The 18,997-nt window shown below is 48.5% G+C and overlaps 1 protein-coding gene across 3 annotated transcripts in view; it reads left to right on the top strand.

Moving 5' to 3' along the window:
• The window catches only part of LOC123765885 (guanylate cyclase 32E), a 350,346-nt gene that overhangs the window by 217,139 nt on the left and 114,210 nt on the right, over window positions 1–18,997 (top strand). For all 3 annotated transcript variants that reach the window (XM_069299969.1, XM_069299974.1, XM_069299977.1), the window contains one exon: window positions 17,613–17,799. In XM_069299969.1, the coding sequence (XP_069156070.1) occupies window positions 17,613–17,799 (187 nt within the window). The remainder of the gene's footprint in view (window positions 1–17,612; window positions 17,800–18,997) is intronic.

The raw sequence follows: 18,997 nt of genomic DNA, 5'->3' as shown, positions 1-18,997 counted from the left end.
AGGCAGTCCATCAACCATAACCAAGCTACTCCATGTGATTACTGACCCTTATCTAAGTGACTGTGCAGACGAGGAGTCAGAAAAACGTGGCTGAAATATGTTGAAACGTCGTCGTCCCTTCACTTTCTAGTGTGTGGTTTAGTCCACATAAGTGACTGTACTTCCTGTATAAAGCCAGATATCAGTTGATGTAGTGCGAAGAGAAAAGTCTCACTGCCAACTACCAAGAGAACACAGTCTTCTATATGAAAAAAAAAAACAGGAGAACGAAAACCTGCACTACACAGTCTTTCAGATAAATATTTCCCCCCATGCTGGTCTCGGGACAGGCCAGCCATCACTGCGATTGTCAGCCTTCACGACTCCACCGCTCTGGTAACGAGTCCCGATCTCTCATGCTGTACACAAAGAGCTTTCTGCTGGATTAATTCGCTGGACACATACACGGGAGTGTATACAGAGGTATTCACAGTGTATAGTGTCTGGGAGTATAGGAGAGCACTGAAGGCAGGCTGGTGTGTCTGGGAGAGCACTGAAGGCAGGCTGGTGTGTCTGGGGAGGACTGAAGGCAGGCTGGAGTGTCTGAGAAAGCAATGAAGGCAGGGTGGAGTGTCTGGGGGAGCACTGAAGGCAGGCTGGTGTGTCTGGGGAGCACTGAAGGCAGGCTGGAGTGTCTGAGAAAGCAATGAAGGCAGGCTGGAGTGTCTGGGGGAGCACTGAAGGCAGGCTGGTGTGTCTGGGAGAGCACTGAAGGCAGGCTGGTGTGTCTAGGGAGGACTGAAGGCTGGCTGGAGTGTCTGAGAAAGCATTGAAGGCAGGCTGGAGTGTCTGGGGGAGCACTGAAGGCAAGCTGGTGTGTCTGGGAGAGCACTGAAGGCAGGCTGCTGTGTGTCTGGGGAGCACTGAAGGCAGGCTGGTGTGTCTGGGGATTACTGAAGGCAGGCTGGAGTGTCTGAGAAAGCATTGAAGGCAGGCTGGAGTGTCTGGGGGAGCACTGAAGGCAGACTGGAGTGTCTGGGGAGCACTGAAGGCAGGCTGGAGTGTCTGAGAAAGCAATGAAGGCAGGCTGGAGTGTCTGGGGGAGCACTGAAGGCAGGCTGGTGTGTCTGGGAGAGCACTGAAGGCAGGCTGGTGTGTCTAGGGAGGACTGAAGGCAGGCTGGAGTGTCTGAGAAAGCATTGAAGGCAGGCTGGAGTGTCTGGGGGGCACTGAAGGCAAGCTGGTGTGTCTGGGAGAGCACTGAAGGCAGGCTGGTGTGTCTGGGGAGGACAGAAGGCAGGCTGGAGTGTCTGAGAAAGCATTGAAGGCAGGCTGGAGTGTCTGGGGGAGCACTGAAGGCAGACTGGAGTGTCTGGGGGAGCACTGAAGACAGGCTGGTGTGTCTGGGGAGCACTGAAGACAGGCTGGTGTGTCTGGGAGAGCACTGAAGGCAGGCTGGAGTGTCTGGGGAGGACTGAAGGCAGGCTGGAGTGTCTGGGAAAGCATTGAAGGCAGACTGGAGTGTCTGGGGGAGCACTGAAGACAGGCTAGTGTGTCTGGGGAGCACTGAAGGCAGGCTGGTGTGTCTGGGGAGCACTGAAGGCAGGCTGGTATGTCTGGGGAGCACTGAAGGTAGGCTGGTGTGTCTGGGGAGCTCTGAAGGCAGGCTGGAGTGTCTAGGAGAGCACTGAAGGCAGGCTGGAGTGTCTAAGAGAGCACTGAAGGTAGGCTGGTGTGTCTGGGGGAGCACTGAAGACAGGCTGGTGTGTCTGGGGAGCACTGAAGGCAGGCTGGTGTGTCTGGGGAGGACTGAAGGCAGGCTGGAGTGTCTGAGAAAGCATTAAAGGCAGGCTGGAGTGTCTAAGAGAGCACTGAAGGCAGGCTGGAGTATCTGGAAGAGCACTGAAGGCAGGCTGGAGTGTCTGGGAGAGCACTGAAGGCAGGCTGGTGTGTCTGGGAGAGCACTGAAGGCAGGCTGGTGTGTCTGGGGGAGCACTGAAGGCAGACTGGTGTGTCTGGGGGAGCACTGAAGGCAGGCTGGTGTGTCTGGGGAGCACTGAAGGCAGGCTGGTGTGTCTGGGAAGCACTGAAGGCAGCCTGGTGTGTCTGGGAGAGCACTGAAGGCAGGCTGGAGTGTCTGGGAGAGCAGTGAAGGCAGGCTGGTGTGTCTGGGGGAGCACTGAAGGCAGACTGGTGTGTCTGGGGGAGCACTGAAGGCAGGCTGGTGTGTCTGGGGAGCACTGAAGGCAGGCTGGTGTGTCTGGGGAGCACTGAAGGCAGGCTGGTGTGTCTGGGGAAGCACTGAAAGCAGAATGGTGTGTTTGGGGAGTACTGAAGGCAGGCTGGTGTGTCTGAGAGAGCACTGAAGTCAGGCTGGAGTGTCTGGGGAGCACTGAAGGCAGGCTGGTGTGTCTGAGAGAGCACTGAAGTCAGGCTGGAGTTTCTGCGGAGCACTGAAGGCAGGCTGGAGTGTCTGGGGAGCAATGAAGACAGGCTGGTGTGTCTGGGAAAGCACTGAAGGCAGGCTGGAGTGTCTGGGGGAGAACTGAAGGCAGGCTGGAGTGTCTGGGAGAGCACTGAAGGCAGGCTGGAGTGTCTGGGAGATCACTGAAGGCAGGCTGGTGTGTCTGGGGGAGAACTGAAGGCAGGCTGGAGTGTCTGGGAAAGCAATGAAGGCAGGCTGGAGTGTCTGAGTAAGCACTGAAGGCAGGCTGGAGTGTCTGGGAAAGCACTGAAGGCAGGCTGGTGTGTCTGGGAGAGCACTGAAGGCAGGCTGGAGTGTCTGGGAGAGCACTGAAGGCAGGCTGGAGTGTCTGGGAGAGCACTGAAAGCAGGCTGGAGAGTCTGGGGGAGAACTGAAGGCAGGCTGGAGTGTCTGGGAAAGCAATGAAGGCAGGCTGGAGTGTCTGAGTAAGCACTGAAGGCAGGCTGGAGTGTCTGGGAAAGCACTGAAGGCAGGCTGGTGTGTCTGGGAGAGCACTGAAGGCAGGCTTGAGTGTCTGGGAGAGCACTGAAGGCAGGCTGGTGTGTCTGGGGAGCATTGAAGGCAGGTTGGAGTGTCTGGGAAAGCACTGAAGGCAGGCTGGTGTGTCTGGGAAAGCACTGAAGGCAGGCTGGAGTTTCTGGGAAAGCACTGAAGACAGGCTGGAGTGTCTGCGAAAGCACTGAAGGCAGGCTGGAGTATCTGGGAAAGCACTGAAGGCAGGCTGGTGTGTCTGGGAAAGCACTGAAGGCAGGCTGGAGTGTCTAGGGAAAGCATTGAAGGCAGGCTGGAGTGTCTGGGAGAGCACTGAAGGCAGGCTGGAGTGTCTGGGGGAGCACTGAAGGCAGGCTAGTGTGTCTGGGGAGCACTGAAGGCAGGCTGGTGTGTCTGGGGGAGCACTGAAGGCAGGCTGGTGTGTCTGGGGGAGCACTGAAGGCAGGCTAGTGTGTCTGGGGAGCACTGAAGGCAGGCTGGTGTGTCTGGGGGAGCACTGAAGGCAGGCTGGTGTGTCTGGGGAGCACTGAAGGCAGGCTGGTGTGTCTGGGGGAGCACTGAAGGCTTGCTGGTGTGTCTGGGGAGCACTGAAGGCAGGCTGGTGTGTCTGGGGGAGCACTGAGGGCAGGCTAGTGTGTCTGGGGAGCACTGAAGGCATTCTGGTGTGTCTGGGGGAGCACTGAAGGCAGGCTGGTGTGTCTGGGGGAGCACTGAAGGCAGGCTGGTGTGTCTGGGGGAGCACTGAAGGCAGGCTGGTGTGTCTGGGGAGCACTGAAGGCAGGCTAGTGTGTCTGGGGAGCACTGAAGGCAGGCTGGTGTGTCTGGGGAGCACTGAAGGCAGGCTGGTGTGTCTGGGGGAGCACTGAAGGCTTGCTGGTGTGTCTGGGGGAGCACTGAAGGCAGGCTAGTGTGTCTGGGGAGCACTGAAGGCAGGCTGGTGTGTCTGGGGGAGCACTGAAGGCAGGCTGGTGTGTCTGGGGGAGCACTGAAGGCAGGCTAGTGTGTCTGGGGAGCACTGAAGGCAGGCTGGTGTGTCTGGGGGAGCACTGAAGGCAGGCTGGTGTGTCTGGGGAGCACTGAAGGCAGGCTGGTGTGTCTGGGGGAGCACTGAAGGCTTGCTGGTGTGTCTGGGGAGCACTGAAGGCAGGCTGGTGTGTCTGGGGGAGCACTGAAGGCAGGCTGGTGTGTCTGGGGGAGCACTGAAGGCAGGCTGGTGTGTCTGGGGAGCACTGAAGGCAGGCTGGTGTGTCTGGGGAGCACTGAAGGCAGGCTGGTGTGTCTGGGGGAGCACTGAAGGCAGGCTAGTGTGTCTGGGGAGCACTGAAGGCAGGCTGGTGTGTCTGGGGGAGCACTGAAGGCAGGCTAGTGTTTCTGGGGAGCACTGAAGGCAGGCTGGTGTGTCTGGGGGAGCAGGGAAGGCAGGCTGGTGTGTCTGGGGAGCACTGAAGGCAGGCTGGTGTGTCTGGGGGAGCACTGAAGGTAGGCTGGTGTGTCTGGGAAGCACTGAAGGCAGGCTGGTGTGTCTGGGGAGCACTGAAGGCAGGCTGGTGTGTCTTAGAGAGCACTGAAGACAGGCTGGAGTGTCTGGGGAGCACTGAAGGCCGGCTGGAGTGTCTGGGGAGCAATGAAGGCAGGCTGGTGTGTTTGGGAAAGCACTGAAGGCAGGCTGGAATGTCTGGGGGAGAACTGAAGGCAGGCTGGAGTGTCTGGGGGAGAACTGAAGGCAGGCTGGAGTGTCTGGGGAGCACTGAAGGCAGGCTGGAGTGTCTGGGAGAGCGCTGAAGGCAGGCTGGAGTGTCCTCGAGAGCACTGAAGGCAGGCTAGAGTGTCTGGGAAAGCACTGAAGGCAGGCTGGTGTGTTTGGGAAAGCACTGAAGGCAGGCTGGAATGTCTGGGGGAGAACTGAAGGCAGGCTGGAGTGTCTGGGGGAGAACTGAAGGCAGGCTGGAGTGTCTGGGGGAGAACTGAAGGCAGGCTGGAGTGTCTGAGTAAGCACTGAAGGCAGGCTGGAGTGTCTGGGAAAGCACTGAAGGCAGGCTGGTGTGTCTGGGAAAGCACTGAAGGCAGACTGGTGTGTCTGGGAAAGCACTGAAGGCAGACTGGTGTGTCTGGGAAAGCACTGAAGGCAGGCTGGTGTGTCTGGGAAAGCACTGAAGTCAGGCTGGAGTGTCTGGGAAAGCACTGAAGGCAGGCTGGAGTGTCTGGGAAAGCACTGAAGGCAGGCTAGAGTGTCTGGGAAAGCACTGAAGGTAGGCTGGAGTGTCTGGGAAAGCACTGAAGGCAGGCTAGAGTGTCTGGGAAAGCACTGAAGGCAGGCTGGAGTGTCTGGGAAAGCACTGAAGGCAGGCTGGAGTGTCTGAGTAAGCACTGAAGGCAGGCTGGAGTGTCTGGGAAAGCACTGAAGGTAGGCTGGAGTGTCTGGGAAAGCACTGAAGGCAGGCTAGAGTGTCTGGGAAAGCACTGAAGGCAGGCTGGAGTGTCTGTGAAAGCAATGAATGCAAGCTTCATCATTTGAAAGAGCATTGACGGTTGAAGTGATTAGGTGAACAATATTTTTCCTAAAGGAATCCACAATTGAAAGTCAATAACATTAATTGACAAAAGACGGAGCAGTTGCCCTCCTAATGCTGGTACCTTTGTTGTAGCACATCTCTCATCTTCTCCCTCTGCTCTCACTACTCCTCCTCCTCTTCCACCTCTCTAATTACTGACTATCATTCTTTCATATTATGGATTGATATTTTAGTTGATTCTCTTTCATTTGGAACTTAAATGTTAATATATTCCATTTATAATGTCCATGTCTTTTGAATGTACCTTGTTCGCATTGTTCCTTGCTTCCTCTTTGTTCCCAGCATCTCCCCCTCTTCCTCTCATTCCTCTTGTTTCTACCGCCAGTTTTGTTTAATGCTTCCCTCAGTTGTTTATGTTATCAGTACAAGAGGCCAGTTGGCTCCTTCAAAGGACCCCACTATCACCCCTCAATCACGGATTGGTGAGATATGATTAACACAACTGCTGGGGTTGTGATCAACACGACCACTGGAGTTGTAATTGGGACCACTTTTAAAAGCAGTGAACAGATATTCTTGCTGTAGTTATTAAGCAAATAAACGGAAGTCAGACGGGAGGCTGGTCGCCCCAACGGAAGCAAAGGAAGTAACTTCATTTCGCTACGGAATTAAGAGTGAGCTTGTTGACCAAACCACAACTCAGAAGATGGAGAAGCGACGACGAGAAGACATTATCAAGTCCTTATACATCAGTTACTACAGCAGGGTGTTCCTTATACACCAGTTACTACAGCAGGGTGTTCCTTATACACCAGTTACTACAGCAGGGTGATCCTTATACACCAGTTACTACAGCAGGGTGTTCCTTATACATCAGTTACTACAACAGGGTGATCCTTATACACCAGTTACTACAGCAGGGTGTTCCTTATACACCAGTTACTACAGCAGGGTGATCCTTATACATCAGTTACTACAGCAGGGTGATCCTTATACACCAGTTACTACAGCAGGGTGTTCCTTATACATCAGTTACTACAGCAGGGTGATCCTTATACACCAGTTACTACAGCAGGGTGTTCCTTATACACCAGTTACTACAGCAGGGTGATACTTATACATCAGTTACTACAGCAGGGTGATCCTTATACATCAGTTACTACAGCAGGGTGATCCTTATACATCAGTTACTACAGCAGGGTGATCCTTATACATCAGTTACTACAGCAGGGTGATCCTTATACATCAGTTACTACAGCAGGGTGTTCCTTATACATCAGTTACTACAGCAGGGTGATCCTTATACATCAGTTACTACAGCAGGGTGATCCTTATACACCAGTTACTACAGCAGGGTGATCCTTATACATCAGTTAATACAGCAGGGTGATCCTTATACATCAGTTACTACAGCAGGGTGTTCCTTATACATCAGTTACTACAGCAGGGTGATCCTTATACACCAGTTACTACAGCAGGGTGTTCCTTATACATCAGTTACTACAACAGGGTGATCCTTATACATCAGTTACTACAGCAGGGTGATCCTTATACACCAGTTACTACAGCAGGGTGATCCTTATACACCAGTTACTACAGCAGGGTGATCCTTATACACCAGTTACTACAGCAGGGTGATCCTTATACACCAGTTACTACAGCAGGGTGATCCTTATACATCAGTTACTACAGCAGGGTGATCCTTATACACCAGTTACTACAGCAGGGTGATCCTTATACACCAGTTACTACAGCAGGGTGATCCTTATACACCAGTTACTACAGCAGGGTGATCCTTATACATCAGTTACTACAGCAGGGTGATCCTTATACACCAGTTACTACAGCAGGGTGATCCTTATACACCAGTTACTACAGCAGGGTGATCCTTATACACCAGTTACTACAGCAGGGTGATCCTTATACACCAGTTACTACAGCAGGGTGATCCTTATACATCAGTTACTACAGCAGGGTGATCCTTATACATCAGTTACTACAGCAGGGTGATCCTTATACATCAGTTACTACAGCAGGGTGATTCCTGTTCAGTAAAGGAGTAGAGTAAAATTCCTTCGGAAATTAGAGGAGGCTGAGCCATTTCTGGAAGTCGAGTAGGCAGCAGTCGGAAGTTGACCTCACTACGGTGGTTAGAGAAATAGGATGATACCCCTATGGTAGTTAAGAGGAAATGTAAGTTAATACATGAAGTACAGTGGAGTGCCTCACTCATAGTGCCAGGGGAGTGGAGTGCCTCACTCATAATGCCAGGGGAGTGGAGTGCCTCACCCATGGTGCCAGGGGAGTGGAGTGCCTCACCTATGGTGCCAGGGGAGTGGAGTGCCTCACCTATGGTGCCAGGGGATTGGAGTGCCTCACCCATGGTGCCAAGGGAGTGGAGTGCCTCACCCATGGTGCCAGGGGAGTGGAGTGCCTCACCCATGGTGCCAGGGGAGTGGAGTGCCTCACCTATGGTGCCAGGGGATTGGAGTGCCTCACCCATGGTGCCAGGGGAGTGGAGTGCCTCACCCATGGTGCCAGGGGAGTGGAGTGCCTCACCCATGGTGCCAGGGGAGTGGAGTGCCTCACCCATGGTGCCAGGGGAGTGGAGTGCCTCACCCATGGTGCCAGGGGAGTGGAGTGCCTCACCCATGGTGCCAGGGGAGTGGAGTGCCTCACCCATGGTGCCAGGGGAGTGGAGTGCCTCACCCATGGTGCCAGGGGAGTGGAGTGCCTCACCCATGGTGCCAGGGGAGTGGAGTGCCTCACCCATGGTGCCAGGGGAGTGGAGTGCCTCACCCATGGTGCCAGGGGAGTGGAGTGCCTCACCCATGGTGCCAGGGGAGTGGAGTGCCTCACCCATGGTGCCAGGGGAGTGGAGTGCCTCACCCATGGTGCCAGGGGAGTGGAGTGCCTCACCCATGGTGCCAGGGGAGTGGAGTGCCTCACCCATGGTGCCAGGGGAGTGGAGTGCCTCACCCATGGTGCCAGGGGAGTGGAGTGCCTCACTCATAGTGCCAGGGGAGTGGAGTGCCTCACTCATAGTGCCAGGGGAGTGGAGTGCCTCACCCATGGTGCCAGGGAGTGCCTCACCCATGGTGCCAGGGGAGTGGAGTGCCTCACCCATAGTGCCAGGGGAGTGGAGTGCCTCGCCTATGGTGCCTGAGGAGTGCCACGGAGGAGGCCAATCCCGGTGCTGTCATCTGAGATTCGCCTCACGTCTCTCTGCCAGCCACCATTGGCGTGAATAATTAACTGACTCGCATGCCCCAGGCGGCGGGCATAATGGGATATACTTCCTCATCATTTAAGACCCATTCATTCTTCTTGCAATTGCTGGTTTTTCTCCTCCACCTTCACATCTATCGAAGGACATCTACTTTCCTGTTAGACTAAGGATGAAGTTCTCAAGTTGCCCTGATCGACATAGACTAAGGATATGCTTGGATTTACCTTCAGCCTGTGTAAGACGTGTTGTACTTCACAAGTGGGGCCTTATACGGGAAAAATGTTGTTGACCAGGCCACACACTAGAAAGTGAAGGGACGACGACGTTTCGGTCCGTCCTGGATCATTCTCAAGTCGATTGTGAACCATACGGGAACCATATTTTTTTGTTATAAGGCGGCAGCTACCTAGAGCTGTTTGAGATCCTGTGATCCTGTTTTGTTCATACAGGTCAGTGTAGAAGAATTTTGGTATTTTGAAGTGTATTTGATATTTCTATTTAGTGCATTTTGAAGACCCATCGCCGAGTACCGTCTCCAATTCATTGGAAATTCATCTCTGGGTCTTATGATCGTTATCAACTTTGTTCTGAAACAGAAGAAGCGATGGGTTGTTGTTGTTTAAGATTTACTACCTGGAACAAAAAGTTACAAGTAGCACGGGCTATGGTGAGCCCGTAGAGAAGCGAAGGGGTCATAAGGGCTTACGAGGACTCCACCTGGCATGAATATGAATGCTTATGGACTCTTAATAGTGTCCAGATCCTTCCTACAGACTTACGCTTGTGTTTCCTTCTTAATTCATGTGATGGTCTTGGGTCCTCATCAGGGGTCTGCTGGTTACACTGGTCCTGTAGTGTTCATGGCACTATGGAGGATCTTAAGTTCCATTGATACTTTGCAAAAAAAAAAATTGAAATTTTCCATTTGTCTTAAAGTTCTTACATTTTGGTGAAGTTTTCAGGTTGTCGTGATGATTGCAAATTGTCCCAAAGTTGTCATGAGGTTATAAAGTTGTTCATGACTTTCTAAAGTTGCCCTGACGTTCCAAAGTTGTCCTTACGTCCTAGAGTTGTCCTTACGTCCTAAAGTTGTCCTTACGTCCTAAAGTTGTCCTTAAGTCCTAAAGTTGTCCTGAAGTTCTCAAGTTGTCCTGAAGTTCTCAAGATGTCCTGAAGTTCTCAAGTTGTCCTGAAGTTCTCAAGATATCCTGAAGTTCTCAAGTTGTCCTGAAGTTCTCAAGTTGTCCTGAAGTTCTCAAGATATCCTGAAGTTCTCAAGTTGTCCTGAAGTTCTCAAGATGTCCTAAAGTTCTCAAGATGTCCTGAAGCTCTCAGGTTGTCCTGAAGTTCTCAAGTTGTCCTGAAGTTCTCAAGTTGTCCTGAAGTTCTCAAGTTGTCCTGAAGTTCTCAAGTTGTCCTGAAGTTCTCAAGATATCCTGAAGTTCTCAAGTTGTCCTGAAGTTCTCAAGATGTCCTAAAGTTCTCAAGTTGTCCTGAAGTTCTCAAGTTGTCCTGAAGTTCTCAAGTTGTCCTGAAGTTCTCAAGTTGTCCTGAAGTTCTCAAGTTGCCCTGAAGTTCTCAAGTTGTCCTGAAGTTCTCAAGTTGTCCTGAAGTTCTCAAGTTGCCCTGAAGTTCTCAAGTTGTCCTGAAGTTCTCAAGTTGCCCTGAAGTTCTCAAGTTGTCCTGAAGTTCTCAAGTTGTCCTGAAGTACCTAACAAAGACCTCCTTGACAACCAGAGGAGAAGTTGAGACGCCTTGTTGAACTTCTCGCCATCAGCTCGTCTTGGATCATGTCTCGATATTTTATGGCCAAAGTTTTCACGAGATAGTTTTCTGGTCTTAATCTTGAACTCCTTGGAGACAGTTCCGGAGTGTTTTACTTTGTGTTTATGGCATAGTTATGGCAACTTGTCTATGGCATCTTATTTATGGCATCTTGTCTATGGCATCTTATTTATGGCATCTTGTCTATGGCATCTTGTCTATGGCATCTTGTTTATGGCATAGTTATGGCATCTTATTTATGGCATCTTGTCTATGGCATCTTATTTATGGCATCTTGTCTATGGCATCTTATTTATGGCATCTTGTCTATGGCATCTTGTCTATGGCATCTTGTTTATGGCATAGTTATGGCATCTTATTTATGGCATCTTGTCTATGGCATCTTGTTTATGGCATCTTGTTTATGGCATAGTTATGGCATCTTGTCTATGGCATCTTGTCTATGGCATCTTGTTTATGGCATCTTGTTTATGGCATCTTATTTATGGCATTTTGTTTGTTCCATATTGTTCATGGCATCTTGTTTATGGGATCTTGTTTATGGCAACTTGTCAATGGCATCTTGTTTATGGCATCTTGTCTATGGCATCTTGTTTATGGCATCATGTCTATGGCATCTTGTTTATGGCATCTTGTCTATGGCATGTTGTCTATGGCATCTTGTTTATGGCATTTTGTCTATGGCATTTTGTCTATGGCATCTTGTCTATGGCATCTTGTCTATGGCATCTTGTCTATGGCATCTTGTCTATGGCATCTTGTCTATGGCATCTTGTCTATGGCATCTTGTCTATGGCATCTTGTTTATGGGATCTTGTCTGTGGCATCTTGTCTATGGCATCTTGTCTATGGCGTCTTGTTTATGGCATCTTGTTTATGGCATCTTGTTTATGGCATCTTGTCTATGGCATGTTGTCTATGGCATCTTGTTTATGGCATTTTGTCTATGGCATCTTGTCTATGGCATCTTGTCTATGGCATCTTGTCTATGGCATCTTGTCTATGGCATCTTGTTTGTGGCATCTTGTCTATGGCATCTTGTCTATGGCATCTTGTTTATGGCATCTTGTCTATGGCATCTTGTTTGTGGCATCTTGTCTATGGCATCTTGTCTATGGCATCTTGTCTATGGCATCTTGTCTATGGCATCTTGTCTATGGCATCTTGTCTATGGCATCTTGTCTATGCCATCTTGTCTATGCCATCTTGTTTATGGCATCTTGTCTATGGCATCTTGTCTATGGCATCTTGTCTATGGCATCTTGTTTATGGCATCTTGTCTATGGCATCTTGTCTATGGCATCTTGTCTATGGCATCTTGTTTATGGCATCTTGTTTATGGCATCTTGTTTATGGCATCTTGTCTCTGGCATCTTGTCTATGGCATCTTGTCAATGGCATCTTGTCTCTGGCATCTTGTCTATGGCATCTTGTCTATGGCATCTTGTTTATGGCATCTTGTCTATGGCATCTTGTTTATGGCATCTTGTCTATGGCATCTTGTCTATGGCATCTTGTCTATGGCAACTTGTTTATTGCATCTTGTCTATGGCATCTTATCTATGGCATCTTGTTTATTTCATCGTATTTATGATATTTTCTGAACAGAAGTGAAATATAGTCTTGCATGATGGTTTCTCGGTATTTCAGTAACAAGACCAAGTTTCCCTCAACAAAACCTAACCTAACCTAACCTAACCCAGCTTTGTTTACCCTTAACTAACCTAACTTAAATTCCCCCAACCTAATCTTACCCAACCTTACCTATAATTACCTAACCTGTTATAACCTAACCTAACCTAGCTAACATAATCTATCCTAACTTAATCTAGGCTAAGTTAACCCTCACCTTTGACACAAAAATACAACGAGAAAAAATCGAAGTAATGATAATAGAGTTTTCAAGAATACAACAATTGTATTGATATTATGATTAACAGGGAACTAATTCTTCATCAACCATTGCATTATTTGATTGACTTACTAGTAATTAAAATTATACCCTGAGTATGCTCATTATCAGCACCTGGATTTTTTTAGCACTTTCTTAGCACTTTCTTAGCACTAACACTTTCTTAGCACTTTCTTAGCACTAACACTTTCTTAGCACTTTCTTAGCACTAACACTTTTAGCACTTTCTTAGCACTAACACTTTCTTAGCACTTTCTTAGCACTAACACTTTTAGCACTTTTTAGCACTTTTAGCAATAAGAACTTTCCAACAAATTATCGAAAAAGTAATTTCCAGTGTTTGTCGAGTGACTTAAAATTTGATCGTCAACTATAATTTCTATATTCATAGAAAATTTTGCTAATTTATCACAGATTTCTTTCTTAATAATAAGTAGTTTAGTAGGTGATCTTATGCCTACGATTGCCTTATAATAATGATTATCTTTGATTCCCATAACGGTTTAAAACTTATTATCTTTGATTCCCATAACGGTTTAAAACTTATTATCTTTGATTCCCATAACGGTTTAAAACTTATTATCTTTGATTCCCATAACGGTTTAAAACTTATTATCTTTGATTCCCATAACGGTTTAAAACTTATTATCTTTGATTCCCATAACGGTTTAAAACTTATTATCTTTGATTCCCATAACGTTATAAAACTTGTTATCTTTGATTCCCATAACGGTTTAAAACTTATTATCTTTGACTCCCATAACGTTATAAAACTTGTTATCTTTGATTCCCATAACGGTTTAAAACTTATTATCTTTGATTCTCATAAATATAAAGTCGACGTTCACAATATCACGTTCACTTTTCATTGTAGATTTTTGTTTTTATACTTTAATTAATATTATGACTCCGCCGTCAGTGTTATTTCTAGTCACTTATAAAAAGAGTGTATGATGAAAGTTATATTTTGTGCCTGATAATCCCCGTTATGACCACAATAGCAAAGTTTTGTATGTTACGTGTGTTGACACTCAAACACCTGTGCGACTCCAAACATCTGGGCACTAGGAGACTCGAACTCTGGACCCCATGCGTGTGTGGCTGAGGCTCTATCGACCGAGCTCTATTGAGTAGTCTTAATACTTGAGGGATGTTGCTCTCTCCTCTACACCTTCCACGGTACAACACCATATGTTTATATACGGTATATATATATATATATATATATATATATATATATATATATATATATATATATATATATATATATATATATATATATATATATATATATATAAATATATATATATATATCAATCACTAAGAACTCTTTGACCCGGCCAGGATTCGAACCCATGCCGTCCAGGATCATCCCTAAACGTACACAGTACCGTGACCACCGCACCAATGATCTAGACGATCATTGGTGCGGTGGTCACGGTACTGTGTACGTTTAGGGGTGATTCTGGACGGCATGGGTTCGAATCCTGGCCGGGTCAAAGAGTTCTTAGTGATATATGGCTTGCGCGTTCATGCAGCTTTCTCACATATATATCAATATATCATTACCAGAACAGTGGCACATGTTCCCCAGGTACGACCCAGGTAAGCCTGGTGGACCAGACCATCAACCAGGAGGCCTGGTTAGAGACCGGGCCGCGGGGACGTTGATACCCAGAGACCAATGCAAGATAACAGCAAGATAACAGTACTCAAAGGTCGCGAGGTACTTGGTAGTGAGGTTCTCCCTTATGCAGAACTTAAGCAATGATAACCTATAAAAGGTTCTCATCGCATTTGTTAATAGGGAATAATAGCTAGGGCCATTTACTGGAACAACGAAAGGCTTTAGTGGCAATTTCTCAAGGAAGGAGAGTAACGGAATACGAAAACGTCAGCGGTAAAGCTCAACAAACGCTCACGAACGTTTTAAACGTTCGAATATTCATTCACGAACGTAATTACTAATACACTTGGAGTTGAATTATTGTAAATTGTTGTTATTCCATTGATAATCCGAACACAGCCGCGAGGGAAGCACTCAATGATAATGGCTTCTCTTGGGGAAACGAACCTCACTTAACACTTTAAAAATGGCCACCAATCAATTAACACAGCTCCCAGTCTCTGCCAGAATCAGAGGGGAAACATTGAGCTCGGTGTGATGCTCGGGTGTCACATTTGTGTGTGCAATGAATCTATTACAGAGACGTCTATTGGGACATAGACGCATTGGGACAAAAGGGTCTGACAGCTGAGTGGACAGCGCTTCGGATTCGTAGTCATGAGATTCTGGGTTCGATCCTCGGTGGAGGCGGAAACAAATGGGCAGAGTTTCTTGCACCCTGATGCCCCCTGTTCACCTAGCAGTAAATAGGTACCTGGGAGTTTAACAGCTGTTGTGGGCTGCTTCCTGGGGGTGTGTAACAAAAAGGAGGCCAGGTACAAGACCGGGCCGCGGGGACGCTAAGCTTCGAAATCATTTCAAGATAACCTCAAGATAACCTCAAGATAACCTCAAGATAACTTCAAGACATATATCACTCACAAATATGGCGAGAGCTAAATGTGAGGTGTATGAGGGTCAACTCTTCTTGCTCTGCTCAGGGACAGCACCAGGAGACACGACGCGCTGCATGGTCCGCATCCTTACGGACCTCAGCACATGCCAGGTTGGTCAACATAAGAACTGCCTTTACGAACTTGAGTAAGAAATAATTTACAACCTTGTATACCACGAATGTCCGACCAATTTTACAATGAGCGGCTCCAGCGTGGAGTCCGTATCTAGTCAAGGAAATGATCAAATTGGAGGTTCAAAGATTTGTCACTAGATTAGTACCGGAGCTAAGGGGTATAGGAGCTAAGAGGAGAGACTCAAAGAAGAAGGAAGAGTTTGAGAAGACATGATTACTACATACAAGATTCCCAGAGGAATTGGTCAGATGAACCGGTTTATTTAACACAGGAGGAACACGCACAAGGGGGGACAGGTGGAACTTGAGTAACCGAACGAGCCATAGAGATATTAAAAAGAACTTTTTTAGTGTCAGTACTTAACAAATTGAATGCATTAGGCAGTGATGTGATGGAGACTGACTCCATACACAGTTTCATATATAGATATGATAGAGCCTAATAGGATCAGGAATCTGTACACCAGTTGATTGTCTGTTGAGAGGCGGGATCAAAGAGCCGAAAATCAACCCCTTCAAACACAAGTAGGTGAGTACAATTAGGTGAGGTAAGTCAGATGTTCACTGCGTGTGTCATATCTGGACCCTTACCCTACTGCAGGTAGTAACTTGACCCTTACCCTTTTGCAGGTAGTAACTTGACCCTTACCCTACTGCAGGTAGTAACTTGACCCTTACCCTACTGCAGGTAGTAACTTGACCCTTACCCTACTGCAGGTAGTAACTTGACCCTTACCCTTTTGCAGGTAGTAACTTGACCCTTACCCTACTGCAGGTAGTAACTTGACCCTTACCCTACTGCAGGTAGTAATTTGACCCTTACCCTACTGCAGGTAGTAACTTGACCCTTACCCTACTGCAGGTAGTAACTTGACCCTTACCCTACTGCAGGTAGTAACTTGACCCTTACCCTACTGCAGGTAGTAACTTGACCCTTACCCTACTGCAGGTAGTAATTTGACCCTTACCCTACTGCAGGTAGTAACTTGACCCTTACCCTACTGCAGGTAGTAACTCGACCCTTACCCCTACTGCAGGTAGTAACTCGACCCTTACCCTACTGCAGGTAGTAACTCGACCCTTACCCTACTGCAGGTAGTAACTCGACCCTTACCCCTACTGCAGGTAGTAACTCGACCCTTTCCCCTACTGCAGGTAGTAACTTGACCCTTACCCTACTGCAGGTAGTAACTCGACCCTTACCCCTACTGCAGGTAGTAACTTGACCCTTACCCTACTGCAGGTAGTAACTCGACCCTTACCCCTACTGCAGGTAGTAACTCGACCCTTACCCTACTGCAGGTAGTAACTCGACCCTTACCCCTACTGCAGGTAGTAACTCGACCCTTACCCCTACTGCAGGTAGTAACTTGGAGAGACCAGTGGTAGACCTCCAAGCTCTACACACAGAGACACACACAGTTAAAACAGAACCCTTCAGGATCAAAGTGGAGAACTGACAGAGGGCGGCCTCTCAAACCATGTACCCGTCTCTCGCTGGCAGTTCCCCAGATCATCTCCCTGCTGGTGACCTGCGTCTCCCTCCCTGAACCCTGTTAGGCGCCTCCCCCTCCCCCCTGAACCCTGTCAGGCGCACTCCCCTCTCCCCTGAACCCTGTCAGACATGTCTCAGGCAAGAGAGACAGAGGTTGACAGCTAATGTCGTCCCCGACGACGGCTGGAAGTCGCCGGTAGGGAACATGTGGCAAGAAGTCTCAAACACGCGACTCAAGTCTGGATAATTGTTCCCCGGAATGCTGAACACAACTTACCCGGTCGATAAGCGTCACCCGGTCGACAAGCGTCACCCGGTCGACAAGCGTCACCCGGTCGACAAGCGTCACCCGGTCGACAAGCGTCACCCGGTCGACAAGCGTCACCCGGTCGACAAGCGTCACCCGGTCGACATAAAGCGTCGACACACGTCCCTTCCCCTCACTTGTCGCAAGACAGCGTTAGATATCTTCACTCAGTGCTCCTGCTTGAGTACGTCATCCGTGTCTGTGCACTAAGCAGCCCGGCCTCACCAATAGAACATCGTATTTTGACACATAAATCCCCCTAGAGCCAAAAAACTGATGGACTATACAATCTTAGCGGCTCGCAAAATTGCCCTGATGTTCCATTTTTTATTCGTGAGTCCTTGGTTAGGTTAGGTTCGGGTAATTTGGTACATCAGTATAGTGACGTTGGGAACACTCGAGAGGATGGGCTACTCCCTTACACACCCACAAGCGACATCAGTACTCCCTTACACACCCACAAGTGACATCAACACTCCCTTACACACTTACAAGCGACATCACTACTCCCTTACACACCCACAAGCGACATCAGTACTCCCTTACACACCCACAAGTGACATCACTACTCCCTTACACACTTACAAGCGACATCACTACTCCCTTACACACCCACAAGCGACATCAGTACTCCTATACACCTACACCTCCTACCTCTTGCCTGGCTGGCACTGTCCACGGTGAAGATAAAGCAGTATTCCTCTCTCCTCCTCCGCCAGGTGACGTTCTTCTACAACAACTCCCCGGACGAGAACTTCGGGCGGGTAGCTCGAACGATCGTCAGGACTCTGCCCAGCCACAACATCACGCTGCTGGCGACCAGGAGCTGGGCCGCCACCTACCACCACGGCTACGACAGCAACCCCTTCGTCTCCATGCTTCAGGAGACCTATATGGACTGCAGAAGTGAGCCAGGGGAAGAGGGAGAGGCAAGGATAGAATGAGAAGAGGGAGGAAGAGAGGGGGGTAGAGGGAGGAAGAGAGGGACATAGAGGGAGGGAGGGAGGAATAGAGAGGAAGTGGGAAGAGTGAGAGGTTGAAGGTTTGGTAGGAATAATGTACATACTTTATTCCTCACTGAACCCTATTCAGATTAATTCAAAGTTGTAAGTACCTTGTAAGTTTTCGGTCCTGTTCCTTTAGCCTGTGAATTATCTATTACTCCTATCTTCATTCCTTTGTGCATTTTCTTCCATAAATACGCCATGAAAACTTTCATTTGGTACTTAGTATACTTTCCTGCCTTGTTTTCTCTCTTCTTCATCCTGATTATCAGTTCATTCACTGAGGAATGAACTGGTAATCACTGCTTTCCTTCTGATGAGGCTGTGAAGAGGCTTAGGTTTCTCTTTCGTCTTCAATGTTACATTTTTTCATTCTGCTTCTCTCTTACTTTTCTACTTATTCTTACATATTCCTCTCTCTCTCTCTCTCTCTCTCTCTCTCTCTCTCTCTCTCTCTCTCTCTCTCTCTCTCTCTCTCTCTCTCTCTCTCTCTCTCCCATATATATTGTGGCTCTCACTGGTTTTGCTGTCTTTATATATTTTAAATGCCAACTTGTTCTTCCTATTTTGTCTCTTGGAATCTCATTGTGTGTGTGTGTGTGTGTGTGTGTGTGTGTGTGTGTGTGTGTGTGTGTGTGTGTGTGTGTGTGTGTGTGTGTGTGTGTTTGTGTGTGTGTGTGTGTGTGTTTATTCACCTAGTTGTGCATGCGGGGGTTGAGATCTGCTCTTTCGGCCCGCCTCTCAACTGTTTTTACTACTACTATTTTTTCCAAATACCTCACACACACACATACCAGGAAGCAGCCCGTGACAGCTGACTAACTCCCAAGTACCTATTTAATGCTAGGTAACAGGGACATAGGGTGAAAGAAACTCTGCCCATCGTTTCTGGCCGGTGCCCGGGATCGAACACGGGGCCAAAGGATCACGTGTCCAGCGTGCTGTCCGCTCGGCCACACACACACACACAGTGTGTGTGTGTGTGTGTGTACTCACCTAATTGTACTCACCTAATTGTGCTTGCGGGGGTTGAGCTTTGGCTCTTTGGTCCCGCCTCTCAACTGTCAATCAACTGGTGTACAGATTCCTGAGCCTACTGG

The sequence above is a fragment of the Procambarus clarkii genome, chromosome 5 (assembly GCF_040958095.1).
Source record: "Procambarus clarkii isolate CNS0578487 chromosome 5, FALCON_Pclarkii_2.0, whole genome shotgun sequence".
NCBI classification, from domain to species: Eukaryota; Metazoa; Arthropoda; class Malacostraca; order Decapoda; family Cambaridae; genus Procambarus; species Procambarus clarkii.
Note: the sequence above shows the minus strand (reverse complement) of the source record. Positions and strands in the feature narration are given on the sequence as shown.